Source organism: Schistocerca nitens, chromosome 5, assembly GCF_023898315.1.
Source record: "Schistocerca nitens isolate TAMUIC-IGC-003100 chromosome 5, iqSchNite1.1, whole genome shotgun sequence".
NCBI lineage: Eukaryota > Metazoa > Arthropoda > Insecta > Orthoptera > Acrididae > Schistocerca > Schistocerca nitens.
The window spans coordinates 352,359,425-352,384,866 of NC_064618.1; the positions used below are offsets into that span (position 1 = coordinate 352,359,425).

The 25,442-nt window shown below is 45.3% G+C and overlaps 1 protein-coding gene and 1 non-coding gene across 2 annotated transcripts in view; both read left to right on the top strand.

The window, feature by feature from the left end:
• Positions 1-25,442, top strand: part of LOC126260071 (trypsin-2-like) — a 102,805-nt gene that overhangs the window by 56,870 nt on the left and 20,493 nt on the right. Inside the window, exon 5 of the mRNA XM_049957270.1 lies at positions 22,217-22,330. Within this exon, the coding sequence (XP_049813227.1) occupies positions 22,217-22,330 (114 nt within the window). The remainder of the gene's footprint in view (positions 1-22,216; positions 22,331-25,442) is intronic.
• Trnat-ugu (transfer RNA threonine (anticodon UGU)) lies at positions 9,100-9,173 on the top strand. The gene has a single exon. It is a non-coding gene; the product is annotated as a tRNA-Thr (tRNA).

The window sequence follows — 25,442 nt, forward strand, 5'->3', positions numbered from 1 at the left end:
TGCAGGGTGTGGAGTTGAGCTCACTGCCGAGCTTCCTCAGCTCTGGTTAACACCTGGCTGACGTAGTCGTCGTCCACATCATCAGGAGGTAACGGAAACACAGTGTCCATCGTCGTAGTCGCCCCACGCCCATGTACCAGGAAAAATGGCGTAAATCCTGCGGTGTCTTGCTTGGCGGTGTTGTAGGCAAACGTCACGAAAGGTAGCACCTCATCCCAGTTGCTCTGCACAACAATGACGAACATTGGTAGAATGTCGGCCAAGGTCTTATTAAGGCGTTCAGTAAGCCCCTTAGTTTGCGGATGGTAGGCTGTCGTCATGTAATGAGTAATGTTGCACCGACGGTTTATCTTTGTCACAAGATTCGATTGAAAAACTTTCCCTTCATCCATAATTAACGACTTTCGGGCAAAGTGTTTTAATACAATGTCTTCCACGACGAATTTGGCTACCTCGGACGCGTCGGCTGTTTTCACGGCTTTTGTAACGGCATAGCGTGTCAGAAAATCAGTGAAAACAATAATCTATCTGTTGCCACTAGCAGACGTTGGAAATCGTCCGTGGAGGTCAATCCCTACACGCTGGAAAGGCGTTTCGGCTGGTGGAATTGGTGTGAGTCGGCCAGGTAGTTTCTGAGGAACTGCCTTTCTTCTCTGGCACTCTCGACAGTGCGACACATAGTGACGGGCACTCCTAATTAAACCTAGCCAGAAAAATCTCTTGCGAATTCTATCGATTAAATGGCATCTTGAACATTAAAGATAATCTTTTTCGTAGGTAAGACACGACAGTTTCTGCCATTTCGAAGTCACCCAAACATTATAGCGACCCTGTGCTACGATATTAATTACATCTTGCTGGACAAATTTTTGTTATTTTATGCTGATAGTGCTATGCAGGTAAGGCAGTCATAGTTGACAAAACGAAATAGGCAGTGCAAACTGAAATACCATTCTACATAGTGCTACCATTAAGCTCAGATTTTATAAAAATGGTTCAAATGGCTCTGAGCACTATGTCCCCTAGACTTAGAGCTACTTAAACCTAACTAACCTAAGGACATCACACACATCCATGCCCGAGGCAGGATTCGAACCTGCGACCCTAGCAGCAGCGCGTTTCCGGACTGAGGCGCCTAGAACCGATCGGCCACAACGGCCGGCGCAGATTTTATAGATTCACATTGTAGCACAGACTTCCTTACATCACTTAGGAAGTTCTGAATTCTGACTGCTTCTGACTAGGTCCAATAATACGCGTTTACATGTCACAACAAAATTGTGGATGAATGCCATTACCCACAGAAGCTATAGGGAGGGGGTAAAAATCATGAGGTGAAAAGGTGACTGCCAAGGAACCCCTAGTACTATTGAGTGAGGAGGGGGCAATAATACTCAATTGACGAAGTGACTTTCATTACCTCACATGTGTATTTGCCTTGAACTGGGACAGTGAAAGTTCTTGGAGATTGCTTCAATACGTATGCAGAGACGTCACTCATACTGTGACATCGACTAAGCAAGTTCATACTTGTTTAGCCAAGACTAGTTCCAATAAGTGAAAGTGATTAGTCAGCTAGCTGGAACTTATGAAGCCGAATTTTTACCTACATTGGAGTGTATGTCAGCCGCTTCATTCTCTCTCTGACACATATTCAGGTCGCTGTCTTATTAACGTGAGCATTACGGAGAAGTAGAAACAAGTTCCTGCGGTGCATAAATGTGAGACATGAAATTTACTGATTATGGTGATGATGATGATGATGTAGCAGATGTGGAAACATTGCACGTAGTAGTATTCGTAACTATTCACCAGGTGAATCAGCTAGTGGTGGGAAAGGGATTACCCAGAATTATTAATCGCGTGTGTGAATTACTGCTGAATCAGCAAATGGTGGGAGAGTAGATTCCCCAGAATTTCTGATCTCGTGTGTAACGACTAGATCCTGGGTGTATTCCAACAGGTAACAAAGCGATAAATCCTACTCTTGCTTCCTCTTTCTCTTCAGTATTTCAAGTAACGGAAACAGATATGCTGATTCTACGAACTCAAATATAAGTGAAAATATATTACTTACGAACTGCTATTTGTTGAGAAATTCCTTTACTGCAACATGAATGAGACACCAAGACTGTACACTTAGAACTACAAATATAATGACTTGAAATAATGGTTCAGTGGCAAATAATGATCCATGAAGAATGATGGACAGTGGAAAAGGATGCTCATGGAGGATGATTGTCGGTGTAGAATGATAGTCAGTGGTGACTGATAGAGCAAAAGAATGGAAAATTATGATCCGTCACGATAGAACAATAACGGTCAGTTTACAGACTGACATCATAATGAATAGCATATCAGGAGAAGAGAAGAAGCAGACTATTAATTACGTAGTGTACTATGGCAACAACACTCTTACTCACTCAAGAGCCAAACTAAAACTGGCATCATACCTCTTCAATTTAGAAGACTGCTTGCTGATGGGTTATGTCATCATCGCAAATTATGGTCAGCTGACGGGGTGAGCAACAGACTCAGATAATAGTATCGTTAAATATTTATTTTTTCCAAACGTGCTATTAGAATACTTTTCTTCGAAGATACTCTTTTCATGGTCATCATATCACAACATACGGTCCGTCACCTTTATGGAATCACTGGCTGGAATTTTTTGAGTAGCGTTGGGTGCCTCACTCATGATAAAGCAAAGAATCTTTGCGACTCATTGCGCTCTCTATCAAATAAATGTGGAGAGAGTGTGAGGGAACCCATGATTTCGAGATCATGCTGCTTGAAAATGAGAGAGATAATGCAACAGGAGGACTTACTGTTTTTTTTTTCCTGTTGGAACACTCCTTGAAGCTATTGGAAACTAGGCGTTTCACAAGACATCAGAAATCCCGTCCTCCTCCATATCTTGATTCAGCAGTAATTCACAAAAGAGATAAGAAATTCTGGGGAATTCCCTACCTGTCCCTTGGTGACTCAGCAGTACTGTTGCGTCCAATAGCTCCACATCGGCATCTTCATCATCACAATCAGTAAATTTCAACTCTAAGATTCTTACACCACAGTAAGCTTCTTCTGTTTCTCTATGACACTTGCTTTAACGAGACAGTGACATCACACGCAGTGCAATCACATTAATGTGACCACTGTCTATATTCGACATCAATCCGTAATAAGTACTCACAAACGGCAAGTTTCAGGACTAGCAGTGGAGTATGTATAGATTGCGCCGGTGGGTGCGAAAAACAGTGCAATCGTTGTCGTACTGCGGAGACGGAGCTCTTTATCTCACGTTCCAAAGGACATGATCGTTGGCTTTCAGGCCAAGGGCAAAGTTTGTAAACTGATCGTGTGCCGCTGTGGATATAGTGCACTATGCATGGCAAAACTGCGATATCCAAAATCGCTGTGGAGGCAACTGTGGCGCACCGCAGGTCATATACATGACAGGGGTGAACGCCAGCTGCAGAGATGTGTACAGTTAAATAGCTATGGAAATGTTGAGCAACTGACCACCCAGGTGAAACAAGGGACTGTCTGCTGTGTCTCCTCAACGACTGCTCAGCGAACGTTGCTGTGTTTGGGCTGTGCAGCAGAAGCCTCATTCAGTCACCCACGCTGACTGGTGTTCGTTGGCAAGGAAGGCTGGAATTTATGTGTCAGTAGCACAAACGGACGTTCACTGAGTGGTGACAGGTAGCCTTCTCAGTTGAATAATGTTTTATGTCCCAACGGACTGAAAGTAAATCTTTTGCAGCAATCTTCGGAAGGGTCCAGCCCAAAAGAGGGAACAATAAGGTCGTGGGAATGTTTTCGCAGCTTTCCTGGAGTAAGCGTCGTTCTGGAATGCGTAATGGAACAGCACAATTATGCATCTATACTTGGGGACCATTCCCACCCCTACATGCAGTATGTTCTTTCTCGGTATTATGGCATCTATCAGCAGGACAATGCAGTGTGTCTCACAGCTCGCAGTGTACACGTGTGGTTCGTAGAGAATCGTTCAAATGGCTCTGAGCACTATGGGACTCAACTGCTGAGGTCATTAGTCCCCTAGAACTTAGAACTAGTTAAACCTAACTAACCTAAGTACATCACAAACATCCATGCCCGAGGCAGGATTCGAACCTGCGACCGTAGCGGTCTTGCGGTTCCAGACTGCAGCGCCTTTAACCGCACGGCCACTTCGGCCGGCCGTAGAGAATCGTGTTGAGTTTAACGTATTCCCCTGGCCATGAAACTCGCTGGATTTAATCCGTGGGCCCACCTCTGTCAGAATGTTCACGCTATTGATCCTCAACCTAAATGGTCATGGCTCTGGAGTCGGCATGGCTACAGATCCCTGTCGGTACCTTCCAGAGCTTCACCGACTCTCTTCCTGCACATCTCGTTGTGTTCGACGGTGGAAAAGGTGGTTATTCAGGTTTTTGACTGACGGTTACATCGTAGAAGAAATGAAAGGAATACAGTTTTCCCTAACAGCTGATACCAACTGTATTGTGGGAACATATCTTGACTACTTTGAATTTGCCGATTAATCTCTTTTCTTTGTTGGAACAAGACCCACCTTGCAGGAAACAGTATGAATCTGCATAGTCGTCGCCACTGTTAGACTGTACGTGAGCACTCACTCGATCTACAACTATTTCATATTTTACAAAGTCAAGGAAAACATACATATGTAGTCGTGGCAGTCACCTTGTCAATGAACTTCATCGACCCACCCAGTAATGTATAGGACATCATGGCATTCAACTCGTCAACTGACAGTGGCCCTCACTCTTGCTGTACCATGATAGTGTGACTTGATGGAATGGATCAGAAATAGTAGCTGGAACCATTTGAACTACTCAGAGCTATTCGGGACTGCTGGGTGACGTAAGGGTGGACGTGCTAAGAAATGTGTTTATGCTTACCTGGGGCAATGTTCGTCTCTCTGTAGAATACTGTTTTAGTTTGGAATGTCTATTGCTTTTTGCAAACTATCACTGCCCTACATATTTAACATTTTCAGCATAAGATTACAAATGATTTATGCTACAAGATAAAATTAATACCCTAGAATGGAGTCACTGTAACGTTTGGGTAACCAAGAGGGTATCCCTCGGATATGAATGTCTGTTATTAGAGTCCGGTAAGCTTTTTCATTTTGTAACTGCTGGCGATGACAAACATTTAGAGCTGCAACATTAAGTTAACACCCTAGTATTGGCGTTGCTACTCGTATACTGTTTCACTGCCATTGATATTGCACAACTATTTGTTGACGAAAGAATATTGTTCATTTTGGAAATTTTCGTTGACTAGCGCACTTCAAGCTGTACGTTACAGCAGCAGTAGTGATCATGGTGTTTTGTAATGCTATAAACCAATTTTTACATGTTTTGATAAATTTAATTAGTTCTGATAAAGCTCATTTATCAGCATTTAATTGATTATGCTTGTGTCAACCACCTGGCTTCATATATGTGAGTCAGTTATAACAGATTATGTAGATGAGGGAAGATTTAATTTGTAGGTCCACTCACGTGCAACCTGCGTATGTTTTATACTTAATTTTATTTCGATGGCAAAGATTTTTATTTTGAGTTATCGACTCTGTCTTGAGCCGTCCTCTTTGGAAACGTTTCATCTTTGTCTTCCTCCAGCACCATCTACTTTCGTGCTGCTATGTTAACACTTCAGATTTTCTTGTGTATAGCGAAAATATGCAACTTAAGTGTCACATACCAATACAATCGCCAAAACACATACTTCGTTCTCAAAATTGTGTTATGCCAATTTTTCTGGCTACGTTTTGAGTGGGTGAGTGTTGTTTTCACACGGCTTATTTTGTTTAGGCGTTGTTTTGTAGTAGGATTAGAGGACCTAGGCACTCCTCATCGAAAGTTATTTTTGTACTCAGCTTCTACTGTGCGTAGTCCAGATGCAAAAAAATAATAACGTCGATTATTTTTTCTAGTGTTACACACGAAACATTGTCTTCGCTCCCCCTAAAATGTTGCCTACTGAGACGAAGCAATCTACAGTAACTGGAAAAAAATCACAACGCCAAAAAATAATTATTATAGTGTAATGAGATTTCTGGACTATAGTTGTCTAGGTAACATTTTAAGTGATTAACATTGCATGATCAGAGGATAATGTAAGGGTGAGGGAAGCTATTGCAAACGTGCGATGCTAGTCCATTAATATCCAGTGTAAGCGTCAGAATGTTCAATAAAAACATGCAGATGTGCAAGCATTGTGTCGTACAGGTAATAGATGTCAGTCTGTGGGATGGTGTTCAACGCCTGCTGTACTTGGTCGGTGAATACAGGGACTGGTAATGCCGGTTGTGAGTAACGCTGGAATCGTCGTCCAATGAATTCCCATATGTGCTCGACTATAGACGGACTTGGTGATCGAGCAAGGCAAGGCAACATTTAGACACCCTATAGAGCGTGTTGGGTTATAACATGTGGGCTAGTGGGTACGCTTTTGGAAAACGCCCTATGGAATGCTGTTCACCAATGACAGCACAACAAACTGAATCACCAGACTGAGGTACAGAATTGCAGCCAGGCTGTGTCGGATAACCACGAAAGTGCCTCTGCTGTTATACTAAATCGCATCCCAGACCCAGGTGTGGGTCCAGTGTGTCTAGCGCACAGACTTGTTGTTTGCAGGTCCTCATCTGTCCTCCTAACCAACACAAGGCCATCGCTGGCACCGAGGCAAAACCAGTTTTCATCAGGAAACACAATAGACCTTCACCCTGCCCTCCAAAGGGCTCTCACTTGACGCCATTGTCGTAAATAGCGGCGGTTTGGGATCATTGGAATGCACTCTACAGGGAGTCTGGCTTGGAGCAGCTGTCCTTGAAGTAACTCATTTGTAACAGTTCGATGTGTCATTATAGCGCCATCTGCTGCTCAGATTGCTGCTGCAGATGCAGTACGAAGCGCTAGAGCGATACGCTAAATATGATGGTCATTCAGTCTAGCCATCCGGAGCCTGCTCTTCTTGCGACCTTACACTCTCGTGACCACCGCTTTCAGCAATCACGTACGTGGCTACATTCCTGCCAAGTCTTTTCGCAGTATCGCAGAAGGAACATCCAACTTCTTGTAGCCCTACTAACCGACCTCTTTCGAATTCAGTGAGATGTTGATAATGGCGTCTTTGTCGCATTAAAGGCATTCTTGATTTACATCAACTCACCACGTCCTATTTCAACGCTAACGTTACAGCGTGTATTAAAAGGAAATGTTATTTGCACCCTCATAGTGGCACTACTAGCGCCATTCTTATGCGACTGATTCGCATTTTGAATAGACATCATCTTTCAGATGTAAAATCACGCCTACCAACTTTCGGTTGTGTCTCACGACTCCTTCTTGGTGTTGCAATTTTTTTCCGTGGATGTATAATATTTTCTCAGATTGATATGACAGTCCCCTTTGCGTATTTTAGATGCGGAAATAACATTGCAACACTTGACTATCCTTACAGAACAATTTAAATGCGCAATATAATTAGTTTTAGACTCCAACGTGCCTGTGGCTGGTAAATCAAAGTATTAATGCTGCTATCTTTTGCCTACAACAAGCAACAGGATCTTAAAACAGCCGTTGGTTTTTGCAGTTTTGTAGAATATTTCAAACAAAAACAGTCATTGTTCCGAATTATTTAAGAATTTCGCAACAGAGACTGTTTTTGTTATGAAACACTTTTAAACCGTTTGCTGCAACAGCTGTAACAGACTGGGGACATTTTGAAGAATAGTAGTTGGAGTAACACTCATGTTAAGCAAGCTCGTATTTCTAGTTGGTTAATTACGTAGCACAAGCAAACGTCGGATTTTAACCATTTGTGTAAAGTATATTTTATAGTCATTGTGTTATTCTAAAACGAATGTCATATAATTTCCAATGAAATCCGCAGATGAAGGATAAAATTAACTGATTAGACAATCCAATATTTGATACAAACAATTTTTGTGATTAAAAACGACAACAAAGTTAGCAGTAATAATCTACATTCCTTTTTGATAAACAATTTAGTTGCTGTGATGCTTCTGAATAGACGGATTTCTGGCGCTGCATTGTGAGTGGCTGTTTCATTTTAATGCGATATAAGGCATTGTAATGTGATGAAAGAAGAGGAGAGGAACAGAGGTTTAAGGTGGGAAGATGGCGAAAGGGGCGTTTCTTGTCGCGAAGATGATGTCATTGACGAAGCTAATGATGTCACTGATAGGGTGGCTGGGTGGTAGTTTGAGGCGTTGGGGGGGGGAGGGGGAGGGAGGTGACAGGTTGGCCCCTGATCACCAATATAGCCTGCAGCAGACGTCTGAAAGTTAAAGTCTCCTGATGGTACCCTGTACCAGCAACAGTTGACAAACAAAGCATAGAAAAATCTATAATAATGTACTGAAGAATATGTTTGTCAACGTAGTAGCTTCCAATCTAAACCATCAAGATAGTGATGAATTCAGAATTAAAAAATAGTCCATAACGTCTTATTATGCTCAGTGGTTCTAGAGGAGGTTTTCAGATTTCTAAACTGGATAAAAGCGAAAGAAATAAACGCTAATCAGATATACGTAGGCCATCTGAGCTTTATAGAAATTGTTCTCTGGTGTCAAATTGAATATCGCTGTCAAATCCCCACAAAATTTCATCAGCACAACTGATGGCCATCTTCAAGTGCGACGAACACACTGCTGAGCTGTGACTGCAGCCTCCAATTTTATCAGTCAGTGTGGAAAAGTGCAGGCGTGAAGGTGTCAAATTCGATGGCCGATAGCAACGAATACCTGTTCTGTATATTTACTAAGATGGTATCTGTTCTTTCGGAAATGTCAGAAAGAACAGATACCATCTTAGTAAATATATAGTTAAGGCTCACCGGCCTCTTGACCGTCTTCTTCTTCTGTGCGAATGCACAAACAGTGCCCGAACTCTTACGGGAATCGGCAATGCGCCGCGAGTAATGAGTATAATGGGCGGGGGCACTACGAATGTACTGCAGGACAATACATTAAGAGTGTGGGTTTCGCGGGAGGCGTGCCAGAGATAAATCCCTGCAGTCGCGCTGTCCTCTGTGTCCTCGGTGGCTCAGATGGATAGAGCGCCTGCCATGTAAGCAGGAGATCCCGGGTTCGAGTCCCGGTCGGGGCACGCATTTTCATCTGTCCCCGTTGACGTATGTCAACGCCTGTAAGCAGCTAAGGGAATACCTGATCGGTAGGAGGAAGGATCGCTAACAACACTTGTAGAATGAAGAAACAGAAACCTCCGCATATCCACAAAGCATGTCGTTCCTCCTGTACCTCTTTCGGAAGATATGGAGAACTACACTCATCAAAATAAGTTTTGCATCGTCCCGGTTCCCCCCAAAACTCCTGAAGATAGACGTTGACTGTGGATAGTGTATCACAGACACAGTCGCTTTGACTTTTCAGAGATGTCACTAAATTCGCCCAAAGATGTAATCAACCATGCATGAGCAGACGGAGAGAGTCCGACAGCCGATGAAGTTCTAGTCATTCCACCAGGAATGAGGTAAACGGCTCGTATTGTATGTAGTTCAACCATGCCTAGACGGTCAATACTGCTGTTCGATCGCGCCTGCATTGTCACTTTGTGCCAGGAAGGGCTCTCAATAAGGGAAATGCCCAGGCATCTCGAAGTGAACCAAAGCTATGTTGATCGGACATGGAAGAGGTACAGGGAGACAGGAACTGTCGATGGCATGACTCGTTCAGGCCACCTACTGCAGTGGATGACCGCTACCTACGGATTATGGCTCGGAGGAACCTTACAACACCGCCATTATATTGAATAATGCTTTTCGGGCAGCAGCAGGACGTCGTGTTGCGACGCTAACTGGGTGCAATAGGCTGCATGATGCGCAACTTCACTCCCGACGCCCATGGCGAGGTCCATCTTTGCAACCACGACACCATGCAGCGCAGTACAGATGGGCCAACAACATGCCGAATGGACCGCTCAGGATTGGTATCACGTTCTCTTCACCGATGAGTGTCGCATATGCCTTCAACCAGACAATCGTCGGAGACGTGTTTGGAGGCAACCCGGTCAGGCTGAACGCCATAGACACACTGTCCAGCGAGTGCAGCAAGGTGGAGGTTCCCTACTGTTTTGGCGTGGCATTACGTGGGCCCGACGTACGGCGCTGGTGGCCATGGAAGACGCCGTAATAGCTGTACGATAAGTGAATGCCATCCTCCGACCGATAGTGCAATCATATCGGCAGCATATTGGCGAGCCATTCGTCTTTATGGACGACAATTCGCGCCCCCCACAGTGCATCTTGTGAGTGACTTCCTTTAGGATAACGACATCGTTGGACTAGAGTGGCCAGAATGTTCTCCAGACATGAACCCTATCGAACATGCCTGGGATAGACTGAAAAGGGCTGTTTATAGGCAACGTGACACACCAACCACTCTGAGGGATCTACGCCGAATCACCGTTGAGGTGTGGGACAATCTGGACCAACGGTGCCTTGAGGAACTCGTGGATAGTATGCCACGACGAATACAGGCATGCATCAATGCAAGAGGACGTGTTAATGGGTATTAGAGGTATCGATGTCTACAGCAATCTGGACCACCACCTCTGAAGTTCTCGCTGTATGGTGGTACAACATGCAATGTGTGGTTTCCATGAGCAATAAAAAGGGCGGAAATGATGTTTATGTTGAACTTCTATACAGGTTCCAGAACTCTCGGAACAGAGGTGAAGAGGTGATGCAAAACATTTTTGATGTGTGTACATATGCGCACTGGAGTTATCGGCCACACCATTCGTTGTTATCTGATAAAAAACTCGCCACTTAAGCCTCATCCGCTGGGTTTCCCCAAGTAGTTGCTGTAACTTTAGTACTGTCAGCGCTGGACCGTATCTACGTTCACAAGATTTGTTGAGTTGTGGATTTCAACCGATTCTTCAATTATATGTCTCAGTGCGACACATCGCCCAGAAAACTTTGGCAGTTTTTTGATCCATTTTCTGATCTTTACTAAAACACTGCTGAGCCACTGCAGATTTCACTGGTGGGCCCAGTCGTGTGTCGTCGATGTTCGACACATCAGTCTTCCAAAGTGCTACAAATTTGTCTGATGAATGACTTCCTGCAGCCGCATGTAATCTTATAAAGACGAAGCTTTCTCAATCCAATACTGTCCTTAACCGAGCCTACACGTACCTGAAGTTTCGTAGACGGACGGAATTTTTTGTCTTTAAATTTCTTTGTATGAAAGACGACTACCGATTGCGACGTCATCATTTTGTTAAATGTACTGGTAACCGCATAGGAAATACATCGATGTGATCACGAGCTTAAGCAAATGTACTGATTTCTTACCAATGAACTACGATTGCTGCAATAGTATTAAAGTGTAAAGCAAGACCACATCGAAACTCACGCGTATCTCAGATGGTACCAGTCAGACGTTATTGACCCATGGAAGAAATCAAATGAAATATGTACATGGTGCTCACATTGTCCTACTAAAGGGCTCAGCGGATGTGCCAGATGTTTTTTCAAGATGTATGTTGGCACTCCAACAATGAAGGAGGAAGTGGCACGCTGTCCTTATGAATTTTAGGAAATACGCGTAGCTTGGCAGGGGCGGTTGCCTTTGCACGTAGTTTCTTGACCGCAACATTCGAGACCGTGATTCTCATGAGGTGTATTTTGGCTATGATAACCTAAGCATACGATATCAGTGTCCTCTCGTAGGGATCGAAGCACTGACCTCTCTGCAGCTGCGTGTTGATACCCGCGTGAGAGCACGGTAGGTCTACCGCCTTATCTCCCCAGCAGTGTCCATGGTAAGTTTCAAGATGCGCTGGCGTCCACGGTTCATTGTCTTGTAAGTGGCACAGTAGTTCCACCCGCTACCGACTAATAATTTCCTGCCACAGAGCAACGACTTTGGCGCCCTTAGGCCACCGCTTGTTCCATATAAGAAACACATCTTAGTTTTGTTGATGACACTGTAGCATTTACCTTTAGTTCAAATCAATTCACCATCCAAAGCAGTTGCTCAAATAGAGGGAGTTATGCGTGAGAGAGAGACATTTCGCAAGAAAATTAAGGTACTGTTTCCGCTTTCCAGCTAAACTATTGCTAACTTCGTAGTTACCAGTAACAAAGGACTTTATGCTATTGTTAATGTGTAATGTACAGATTTTCTTCACAACTTGAATTTTATTTAAGATCTACGAGGGGCGCTCAGTAAGCAATGCACCGCTTTTTACTCCAGATTCGGTTGATAAATGTGGAACTTGTTGTGGGACATCGTGGAGTATTCCAGCTTCAGGCGCTATATGGCTTCATGAAGTTCCGGTAACTGATGGCTCTATGTACAGCCTTCAAAATAGCGCCTGTAACGGAGTTTCAAGCAAAGAGTTGTCATTGAGTTTCTTTTGGAGGAAAACCAGAGTGTTGCAGATATTCGTGGGTGCTTCCAGAGGGTCTACGAAGACGAGTCAGTTAACAAAAGCACATTGAGCCTTTGGGCAGGACGTCTGTCATCATTGCGACGAAGCCACGCAAACCTGTCCGATCTCCCAGGTGCCCACCGCCAGCACACAGCCATGATTTCTGCAATGTAGGAACTTGCGGACATCTCATTGGAAGAGACGGACGGATCTGTCAGACGCCTTGCCGCATAGCTGGACGTCGCTGTTGGTAGCGCTGACACACTCGACCACCAGTTGTGGTGCTCAGAGAGGTGTGCCTCCTAGGATCCACACAACCTGGATCTCACACCTCCCGACTTCCATCAGTTTGGCCCAATGAAGCATGGACTGCACGAGAAGCTGTAGGTGAATGATGGGGACGTTACTAATGCGGCATTAGAGCGGTACCATGCGAGCATACAGGCCTTCCCAGTAAGGTGGTGTAAGGCGTCGCACTGAACAGAGATTATATTGAGATATATTATTTTGTGGCCAAAAGGGAGGGGAAAAGTATGGCGTGTAGGAACCCTGAATAAAACCAACCTCCTTCCAGATAAAAATGTGTTGAATTAGTTACTGAACGATCCTCGTAGTAATTACACATCAATACACAGTTTATAGCTTTACTGTCCTCCATTCCCACCCGTTTCAAACACAGGTGGGGTCAGGGCGTTCAATTTACGGGACTTAAGGTCTTAAATGTAACGGAATATTCTTTACACAATGGACTGAACATCGAATATTGTACTATTAGAGATGACGGACTGAGTTTCACTTAAAAGTAGTGATAAAAAACTTCCTGGTAGATTAAAACTGTGTGCCCGACAGAGACTCGAACTCGGGACCTTTGCCTTTCGCGGGCGTGAGTCGTGCTTCGGTAGCTCAGATGATAGACCACTTGCCCGCGAAAGGCAAAGGTCCCGAGTTCGAGTCTCGGTCGGGCACACAGTTTTAATCTGCCAGGAAGTTTCATATCAGCGCACGCTCCGCTGCAGAGTGAAAATCTCATTCTGGAAACATCCCCCAGGCTGTGGCTAAGCCGTGTCTCCGCAATATCCTTTCTTTCAGGGGTGCTAGTTCTGCAAGGTTCGCAGGAGAGCTTCTGTAAAGTTTGGAAGGTAGGAGACGAGATACTGGCAGAAGTAAAGCTGTGAGTACCGGGCGTGAGTCGTGCTTCGGTAGCTCATATGGTAGAGCACTTGCCCGCGAAAGGCAAAGGTCCCGATTTCGAGTCTCGGTCGGGCACAGTTTTAATCTGCCAGGAAGTTTCATATCAGCGCACACTCCGCTGCAGAGTGAAAATCTCATTCTAGTGATAAAAAGTTCGCGTATCTTATTTATAATTCACATTCCTCAGTCAATATGCAGTATGGTACTGCCTTCTGATTTTTTAGGACATCATATCAACACAGACTCATATACTATATTCCTATACTCACGTTAACAATATGTGTCAAATCAGCGAACATTCTCACGGCATTTTTGCTGAGTAAAAGTTTACACAACAGCTTCTAATAAAGCAATGTGGTTAAAACGCTGAATTTTCATATTTTGAGGGTAGTTCTAGTAAGGGACATTCTAAAATTAAATTTTTGTGTTGAAACATCCCCTTAGAAAAATTACGGAAGACTGTGTTGGTAAACCTCTTACATTATTTGATTTTCAAACACCTGAGCAAAACTCAACGTACTCAGACATTTCTCTCTTTACTTTTTCTGGTCAACAGTAAACTGACACACAATATATTTGTTACCGCTACAAAAGAATGGCCCTGACTAATAGTAACGTATACCTTTCATGAATCGCTTACCTCACAAAAATCTTCGTTACTCGAACTACTGCAATACAGCGAGCGAAAATACTGTCAGCTAAATAAATGATTCTAAGTACTGAAGGCACTAACTACTGATAGGCATAGTTAGCAAATGTAAGATTTTGATAGAGAACAAACAATGTATTTACCTTCATAATGTTCAAATGTCATCACATTTATATCAGTTCATGATATCCAGTATTACAAATTTACTCTTTCTCATGGACAAACGTCCAGATCGTCCGCTTTCAAAATTCTGCCGTATCTCTTCCCACATCCACCACTGCCGGCTGCTCACCTCCAACTGCGCAACGCTACGAGCCTTTCACATCCAACTGCCCAACACTACAATAACGCATATTCCAACAATGTCAATCAGCTACAGACTGTATACAGCACAGTCAGTGATTTTCATACAGAGCGCTACGTAGTGTTACCAACATAAAAACCTAAACAGCCTACTTACAGTGTGAAGTGTCACTTCGGCCTCTGTATATTTATTGTGAGTCATTAAGGACAGAGAGAGAAAATACAACCTTAATCTAATTTAACGATTTGCCCACAGTGTAGCTGAAAAGAGAAACAAGTCAATCGAATGATAATGAGCGTAATGATGCCACCCACTGATCGACCCAAATACCCACGCACGCACACAAACACACACACACACACACACACACACACACACACATAGTGAAACGTCAGTTCCATGGCGAAGAATCATTTCTGTTGTGTCTAGACCATACAGCCTAGACACAATGCTGTAGCCGATAGGGCACGCAATGCTAACGCAGACGGGCGTGAAGTCTGGAACATGAGACTTATAAATGAATAAGAAGAAAAGTACGTAGATGCTTGTTACTTAACTTTTAATTAGTCCTTGGAATACATCTCTCTTGAATATTAGTAAGCTATAGGCACTGATACAAATGGCGCCTTGCTAGGTGGTCGCCAGTTAACTTAGCCGAGGGCTATTCTACTGTCTATCTCTCGGCAAATGAGAGCAAGGCTTAGCACGTCCAATCGCTAGCTATGTTGTCCGTACACCTGGGGACGAGGTCTCCTCAGTCTCTCGAGACCTGCCTTGTGGTGGCGCTAGGTTTGCGATCCCACAGTGGCGACACGCGGGTCCGACATGTACTACAGGACCGCGGCCGATTTAAGTTACCACCTAGCAAGTGTGGTGTCTAGCGGTGACACCACATTCCTCCCCCGCAAATCGGCGAACGGTCGTGAGATAAGGCTTCCGCCCGCCGTGGGGAGGACCGCATGTTGACGTATGCGATGAGGTGGGGAGCCTAACAACAGGCGAGGCTGTGCCACCCGCACCCGGCCATTCGGTCCGAGGGGAGCTAGGAAACGCCTGAAAACCTAGTCCAGGGTGCACGTCAACATGCGGTGTATGCGCACGTAATGAGACAGGAGGGGCCGAAGGGTCGACCTCCATTGCGTCGGGGAATCCGACGCGCGATGACGACATCTGGTCCGGAGCGGGCAAGAGGTCCATGGCGGAGGACGGCTGGTCACGGGAAGCGAGCGGCGGCGCGTGACCCTGGGAGGCGCCGGGCGGTTGCAGCGAAGCGTCCACTGCGGGCGGCGCCGGCGGCGGCTGCGGCGGCGGCGCGACGCCATGAGGCAAAAGGGAAGGCAGCGTCGGTAACACCTGGGGATGAGCCGAGCCAGTAGATGGGTCCCCAAGGCGCTGACCGGACGGCTCCGTCGCTGAAAGCAGACGGGGAGCGGCAGAACCCAGGCGACGACAGAAGCGCAGCTGATTGAGATGCCGACGCACCTCACCAGAGGCCCCCAAAACCAAATACATCGCGCGGCCGAGGCAGCGAAGAATGCGCCCTGCGAGCCAACGCCGTGAACCGCGATAGGTGCGATAATAGACAACGTCGCCAGGAGCAAAAGCAGGAGTCTGCCGCTGCACAGGAACCTGATGTGGCGGATGCAGCAAAGACATCAAGCTGCGATGAGAACGACCATGGAGCAATTCAGCCGGCGAGCGACCATCGCGGGGCTGAGAGTGATACGAAGACAAAAAGAGCAACAAAGCGTCCTCCCGAGAATGCGACTCTTTCAATTTCAACATCTGGGACTTGAAAGTCCGGACCAATCGTTCAGCGGCACCGTTTGACTGAGGCGAAAACGGCGCGGATGTCAGATGTTGAATACCATTGGCCTCGCAGAAGGACTGAAATTCTGCGGACATGAATTGTGGGCCATTGTCAGAAACAATAGTCTGCGGAAGACCTTCAATGCAAAAGATAGCAGACAAGGCTTGGATTGTGGCAGAAGACGTCGTGGAAGACATCCGGACAACAAAAGGAAAATTACTGAAAGCATCGACCACAACCAACCATCGAGCATTCCAGAATGGACCAGCAAAATCGATGTGCAAGCGTTGCCAAGGGGAAGTGGCTTTCGGCCATGCAAAGAATTGCCGCGGCGGTGCGGATTGCTGTTCGGCACACGCCACGCAAGAGGAGCACATATTCGTAATCGCAGCATCGATTCCGAACCAAGTACAGTGCTGACGAGCAAGTTGTTTCGTACGCACTATACCCCAATGTCCTTGGTGAAGAAGCTTTAAGACAGAGGACTGTAATGAACGTGGGACCACGACTCTGGATTGATCATTATCGGAACGCAACAACAAAACACCACGTCGGACAAAAAGTCTCTCCTTGTGAGCAAAAAAACGACGAACCAAAGGATCCTCGATCCGTGACTTGGACAAGGGCCATTGCGTAGCAACAAAACGCAAAACAGTAGCAAGGACAGGGTCAGCAGCTGTGGCTGTAGCTACACGACGAAAATCAATCGGAAACGATTCGACCACGTCATCGGTTTCCGAATCAATGAACATGCAAGCAAGTTCGGAAGAATCGAATGCTTTATCCTCAGTAACAGGCAAACGGGACAACGCATCAGCGTTTCCGTGCTTAGCAGTGGACCGATACAAGATATCGTAGCGGTACTGCGAGAGAAAAAGAGACCAGCGAATGAATTTCTGCGCTGTACGTGAAGGTACAGGCTTGTTCGGATGAAAAAGCGATGTCAAAGGTTTGTGGTCCGTGATGATTGTAAAGTGACGACCATACAAGAAATCATGAAACTTTGTAACACCAAACACGAGAGCTAAAGCTTCTTTCTCTATCTGGGAATAATTTCTTTGCGCAGATGAGAGCAATTTGGACGCAAAGGCAATAGGGCGATCATGCGAGCCATCCTTGTGCGCAAGCACAGCACCGATCCCGAAATCCGATGCATCCACCATCAACAAAAGGGGTTTCTGGGGATCGAATGGCGTAAGGCACGTATTTGAAAGTAACGCCGATTTCAACTGGCGAAAGGCGCGTTCGCATTCCGTCGTCCAGACGAACGGAACACCTTTACGGCGTAAGCGATGAAGCGGAGCTGAAATGGAAGAAGCATTGCGCACAAACTTTGCATAATAATTAATTTTACCCAGCACACTCTGTAGTTGTTTAACATCCCGTGGCGAAGGCAACTCCTGTATGGCACGGAGGTGCTCTGGACTCGGATGTATACCTTGGGCATTTATGACATGCCCCAGGTAGGGTAAGTCACAAGTTGTGGATTCACTGTTGCCTTGAAGTCCACACAAAGTCTCAGTTTACCGGAAGGTTTTGGCAAAATTACTAAGGGTGAGGCCCAGAGAGAAGCCTGCACACGTTCAATTACACCTTGAGATTCTAAATCGGCTAATGTTCTGGCGACCTCATCACGCAATGCGTGGGGAACATTGCGCGCTCTGAAAAATTTCGGTTGCGCGTTTTCTTGCAGTTCCAAATGCGCTTCATAGTTCGTAGCGCAACCAAGGCCCGGTGCAAAAATGTCTGCAAATTCTTCACAAAGACTAGAAACACTGGCGGAAGGCACAGTCTGATTCACTGATAGGACCTGATTTACTATAGACATATTAAACAATTGAAATAAATCTAAACCAAACACGTTCACTGCAGAAGTAGAACGAAGAACGTAAAATGATACAAGTTTTGTCTGTCCCATGTATGTGGCAAGAAGGCTGCACTGTCCTAACACAGGTATATGCTGTCCAGAGTAACTATGTAACTTAACATTTGCGGCACGCAATGGCGGTTTGCCCAGTTGTTTGTACGTGTCGTGATTGAGCAATGAAACTGCAGCTCCGGTATCGAGCTGGAAGGGTATCACTTTGCCTTCAAAGTCTAAGTCCACAAAAAGTTTATTGTCCTGCTGACGACAAGAGCGACTGTCACGTGCAATTTGAACTGATACAGGTACAGAAGCACTTGCGACTTCACGGGATTTTCGGCGACGTCGACGCACACTGTTTGTGGGACGAACACAGTCACCGTTAGCTAAAGTGTCACTGGACGGGTGGGAATGAACTACATGAATGTCCATGGGCGAAGGTCCACGAGCCTGATTGTCCTGGGTTCGATTCCGGCGCGAAGCAAAGGGCCTGGAATTATTGTGATTGTCTGATCGAAGCTTTTTCTGGCAAACACTTTGAACATGTCCTTTCTTTTGACAGTAAAAGCAAATAGCTTGGCGTGACGGGCAATTTTCACGCGAATGTCTAGCTGCACACCGCGGGCATGATTTCACTACAGTTGCTTGCTTACGCGGCGCACGTGTTTGCAAGGTAGGCTGCCGCTGCTGTGACGGGCGCGAGGGCCGCGTAGCGTCCCGTGCAGCGGGCCCGGCGGGCCGGTTAATGTGACACACTGCTGGCGAAGTTTCAAATGAGTCCTGAGCAGAGTCAAGTGTGTCTTGCCTATCCAATATGTCTATCACTTGTTGAAGGGAGGGATTTACTAGTTTCAAAATCTGTTCCCGTATGCGAACATCAGAAACGTTCTGTGCAATTGCATCACGCACCATAGTATCTGAATAAGGGAGGCCACATTCACATTCAAACGCACACTCCCTAGTAAGTCCTTGCAATGTCGCAACCCACTCCCTATAAGTCTGACCGGCCGTACGTTTTGTACGAAAGAACGTATACCTTTTTGCAACTACATTAACTGTTTCCTTGAAATAGGCATCTAAAGCAGACAAAATTTCTTCGTAGGTCAGAGTTGCTACGTCGCGTCGGGGAAACAATTTCACCATCACACGGTAGGTAGACACACCGACACAAGAAAGCAAAAACGGCTGCCGCTCGTTACCTTGAATTCTGTAGGCTGTTAGATGAAACTGGAACTGGCGGGACCATTCTTGCCATGTTTCTTCGGCCGCCACGTATGGCCTAAAGGGAGGTGCAACAGCGTTTTGTGGCAGCGGTAGCGAAGAAGCGGCGGCTGCCGCATCGGGTTGCAGCGCACGTTGACCCTGGACGAGCTGTCCAAGTGCATCCAATAACGCCTGCGTCTGCTGATTCTGCAAGCGATAAAATTCGGACAGTACATCCGGAGAATGTGGCGAAGCCATGACACAAACGAATTAATACAAACTCTTTTTCTCGTCGCCAATAATGTTGTGTCTAGACCATACAGCCTAGACACAATGCTGTAGCCGATAGGGCACGCAATGCTAACGCAGACGGGCGTGAAGTCTGGAACATGAGACTTATAAATGAATAAGAAGAAAAGTACGTAGATGCTTGTTACTTAACTTTTAATTAGTCCTTGGAATACATCTCTCTTGAATATTAGTAAGCTATAGGCACTGATACAAATGGCGCCTTGCTAGGTGGTCGCCAGTTAACTTAGCCGAGAGCTATTCTACTGTCTATCTCTCGGCAAATGAGAGCAAGGCTTAGCACGTCCAATCGCTAGCTATGTTGTCCGTACAACTGGGGACGAGGTCTCCTCAGTCTCTCGAGACCTGCCTTGTGGTGGCGCTAGGTTTGCGATCCCACAATGGCGACACGCGGGTCCGACATGTACTACAGGACCGCGGCCGATTTAAGTTACCACCTAGCAAGTGTGGTGTCTAGCGGTGACACCACAATTTCGTTCACAATTGACGGAACAGCGAGACAGGAAAGTTTTTTCAGATGGCGGTGACGTTTGAAGAATGCTGATAATATTGTTGACAGATCAGAAGGTACAAATAGAGTTCATATCTAAGTTCACAAAATAAAACTACAAAATGCTTTAACGTTGCATAATTAAAAAGGGAAAACAATGTATTTAATGTATTTTGGTGTTAGTTCCTTCGTTTTCGTCTAATCCTCGGAAGACAGAAGACAGAATTTCAGGACAAAAATGGAGAAACGCAATAGAACAGAGCTCTTCAATACTGGAAAACTCTCGCAAGGGGTAGAGCGACATCTGTTTAACTCATATTATTCCAGAGTATACCTACTGTTATTTATTGAGAATGGGTGTAGCGAGAAACCGGTCACCGACTACATAAACATCCATTTTAGTTGAAACTCTGGCTGTCTCTTTTTACATCACATACTAGACTAGACTGAAATACGCTACTAGCCATTAAAATTGCTACACCACCAAGATGACGTGCTACAGACGCGAAATTTAACCAACGGGAAGAAGATGCTGTGATATGCAAATAATTGGCTTTTCAGAGCATTCACACAAGGTTGGCGCTGGTGGCGACACCTACAACGTGCTGACATGAGGAAAGTTTACAACCGATTTCTCATACACGAACAGCAGTTGATCGACGTTGCCTGGTGAAACGTTGTTGTGATGCCTCGTGTAAGGAGGAGAAATGCGTACCATCACGTTTCCGACTTTGATAAAGGTCGGATTATAGCCTTTCGCGAATGCGGTTTATCGTATCCTGACATTGCTGCTCGCGTTGGTCGAGATCCAATGACTGTTAGCAGAATATGGAATCGGTGGGTTCAGGAGGGTAATACGGAGCGCCGTGATGGATCCCAACCGCCTCGTATCACTAGCAGTCGAGATGACAGGCATCTTATACGCATGGCTGTAACGGATCGTGCAGCTACGTCTCGATCCCAGAGTCAACGGATGGCGACGTTTGCAAAACAACAACCATCTGCACGAACAGTTCGACAACGTTTGCAGCAGCATGGACTATCAGCTCGGAGACCATGGCTGCGGTTACCCTTGACACTGCATCACAGCGCCTGCGATGGTGTACTCAAAGACGAACCTGGGTGTGCGAATGGCAGAACGTCATTTTTTCGGATGAATCCAGGTTCTGTTTGCAGCATCATGATGGTCGCATCCGTGTTTGGCGACATCGTGGTGAACGCACATTTGAAACGTGTATTCGTCATCGCCATACTGGCGTATCACCTTGCGGGATGGTGTCGGGTGCCATTGGTTACACGTCTCGGTCACCTCCTGTTCGCGTTGACGGCACTTTGAACAGTGGATGTTACATTTGAGTTGTGCTACAACCCGTGGCTCTACCCTTCATTCGATCGCTGTGAAACCCTACATTTCGGCAGGATAATGCACAACCGCATGTTGCAGGTCCTGTACGGGCCTTTCTGGATACAGAAAATGTTCGACTGCTGCCCTGGACAGAACATTCTCCAGATCTCTCACCATTGAAAACGCCTGGTCAATGGTGGCCGAGCAACTGGCTCGTCACAATACGCCAGTCACTACTCTTGATGAACTGTGGTATCGTGTTGAAGCTGCATGGGTAGCTGTAGCTGTACACGCCATCCAAGCTCTGTTTGATTCAATGCTCCGGCGTATCAAGGCCGTTATTACGGCCAGAGGTGGTTGTTCTGGGTACTGATTTCTCAGGATATATGCACCCCAATTACGTGAAAATCTAACCACATGTCAGTTGTAGTATAATATATTTGTCCAATGAATACCCGTTTAGCATCTGCATTTCTTCTTGGTGTAGCTATTTTAATGGGCAGTAGTGTAAAATAATTTTTACTGACGCTCGGTAGAATTTCCCCGTTGGCTATTAACTTACAGTGTGGTCTCATTTCTTGCAGTTGATTCAGCCGCTGACCTTCTCGTCGACCATACAGCCGGTCTCCCTGCCGGCGCCGGGACAGCAGACAGCCGCCGGCACCATAGCAACCGTGGTCGGCTGGGGATCCGTCGATGTGAGTTCACTAATTTTACGAATGTGAGGAAGTCGTGAGTGTCGGAACACCCGAGAGTGTCGATATACCTGTAAATTAGTCGGCTATTCTTCGTTGACGGATCAGTTGCCTGTCACGATCTTATGGGTGATAGGGAAAGGAATAAAATCTTTGTCTAGAACAAAAAATAATTTTTCTTCCTTAAAAATGTAAATAACGTGCACAAATTCGAAAGTAAAATCTACTGCAAACTCATTATAACAGTAATTTAACACAACAATTAGTTTATTTACACGTTTTAAAGGCGAAAGGACAGTATACAAATTATAAAGTGTAGTCATTCTGAATCTCTTCGCTAACCTTGACTTTTATGGATATGTCGACTATTTTTATGTCGGTCCCTTCCCTCCTGGCCGGCCGCTGTGGCCGAGCGGTTCTAGGCGCTTCAGTCCGGAACCGCGCAGCTGCTATGGTCGTAGGTTCGAATCCTGCCTCGGGCATGGATATGTGCGATGTCCTTAGGTTAGTTAGGTTTAAGTAGTTCTAAGTCTAGGGGACTGACGACCTCAGGTGTTAAGTCCCGTAGTGCTTAGAGCCATTTGAAACTTCCCTTCTGTATCCACCTCTTAAGGTTGCTGGAATATCTGATCTCAACAGGGAGAGGCATCCGAATGTTAGGAACACGTTATAAGTGGGGAGTGGGTGAGGGGAGTGGTAAATATTATTCATGAGGCTAATATGAGTTGCAATGGTGTTGTGAATGATTTTATATTGCACAAACCCGTTCTAAAGAACATGTAGGTCCTTTTAATAGGTCGCATTTGGATAGCATTTAAAGAATGAGGACCATCACGTTGGTACTATAGATAACACACTTAAGGTTTTGCATCATGCATCGAAAGGTATGCAGTTGGATATTCTGAATGAACTTGAGATTTTTAAGAGTAAAATAAAGGAGCCGATTAAGATGTTGACCGAAGAAATCGATTATCGGTTTAGTCGGCTCGTCACTCTCTTCCGAAACGATGTATAATTTATACTCTCTTTCTCAATTAGTAACCCCGGCGTTACTTCCGCCAGCGTCTAGACCACAATCTCCTATATACCCCGTCTCTTCCCCTTCCTCTCCCATTTTCTCTCCCCACCCCACACTTTTATTTGCTAATATCGTTGTTGTGACATTTTGCTCCCTAGGTCCATCGTCATGTACTGAGTTCCGTTTCCACCTCATTTATCAATCTGAATAGGCAGCCCGCAACTCGTGCTTCTCACCGCCCCTTCGACCCTTTCAACTCCCTTCCCCATCTCGTTAATATACATTGCATATTTTACCGTATATAGTACGGTTCTAGCAATTAGCACTGATTTGCCCGTAAACTCCGTAATTATTATATTCCATTGCTGATATACTCAGGAGTACGACCTTTTATTCAAAGAGATTTCGAGCTTGCAACCGGTCGTCGTTAGCTTCCATCCATGATATTTCGACTGGACAACTGTCAGCCATCCTCAGGTGAGCCATCGAAGACTTCTATGGCTCACCTGAGGATGGCTGGCAGTTGTCCAGTCGAAATATCGTGGATGGAAGCTAACGACGACCGGCTGCAAGCCCAAAATCTCTTTGAATATTGAGTTCGCCGGGAAATTTTTAAATTTAACGTCAGTACGACCTTTGATTTCAGTACTCACTATTATCTATAGTGATTGTAGGCTGCTGCTGGTTCGATGACAAGGTTCTTGTGTTTGTTGTGCCTTTACACTGCATATGTGGTATGATGTTTACTGCAGATTATGAAACTCGGTTTACTGGTTGATAATGTGGTCTTTGTTGTGTCTAGGAATCCTACATACTCGGTTCACTAGACAAACAATCAAACAACTCGTTTTAATGAGTTTTGTTATAAGTCAATAAAATACATAATTTTATAGATGTGCCGCAAGCACGGGGCGACATACAAAAAACCGGTCTTCTTCCTAATAGAAGTAACCAACGTTGAAGGTTCTATCGAAGTGCGCTGCCACCAGTCAAGCGTGGCGGTAATGTTCTCTTCACCTAAGGGCCGCTGCTGCCGCATTGTCGTCCTGGAGGAAGGTCGGTCAGCTTGCGATTGGCTGACCTCTTCTCATAGCCGTCTCTTCTCTGTCGTTTCCGGCTCGTGTGCTGGCTCTGACTTTACGCCGTAACAGTCTTCACCACTAAATTATTTTAAAAATTTCCTTGGGTTCATTTTTGTTAGCTTAGATTATCTGTACTGTTACTCCTCGGTAAATTTTGGTTTCTCTGTTGAACATGGTAGTCCTTATTTTTTTATGACAAACAATGATGAACAGTCTTCTCTCGTCCAATTCCAGTAATTTTCTGATAATGTATCTACATTTTTGCCATGTTGCCCACCTGACCATCGTCACCCCCTTTTTTGGTCCTTCATCTTCAGCTGCTCTGCCCCCCTTTTTTACAAAAGTAAATACAGTTTAAGTAATGCACTACTGTTTGTGGTGCATTCAGGTTGCTCCTGGTTGGATGACAAGGTTCCTACGTTTGTTGTGCCTTTACGGTACATATGTGATATGATGTGTGTGACAAATTATGAATGTCGGTTTACTGGTTGATAACGTGGTCTTCACCACTGAATTATTTTAAAAATTTGCTTGGGTTTCTTTTTGTTAGCATATAGTCCTTATTTATTTGATTATAAACGATGATGAACAGTCGTTTCCGGTCAAATTTCAGTAATTTTCTTGTATTACTACTGATAATGTATTTACATTCTTGTCATGTTGCTCACCTGGCCGCTCCTTCACCTACATGGTCCATCCCCCTCCCCTCCCCGTTTCCCAGCTTTCCATCCTCTCCCACCTCTCCCCTCCCCTGCCCCCTACAACCACTCTGGCACACTACACAGCTGTGAGTGTTGTTATGCCAGGTCTTCCCTCGGAACGGCAAGCCATTTTCGATGCTTTGTAAAAGACAGCTTTGTGGTTTAATGTCTATTTTTACTTGGGACATGTTAGTTAACGTTGTTTTATCTTCACGTAATTTGTAAAGTTTTTTAGGGTAAAACTTTTATGGTTGTAAAGAGTCGGAAGTGACGAAGATTTAGATATATTCTATTATTTTTATTACATTTAATAC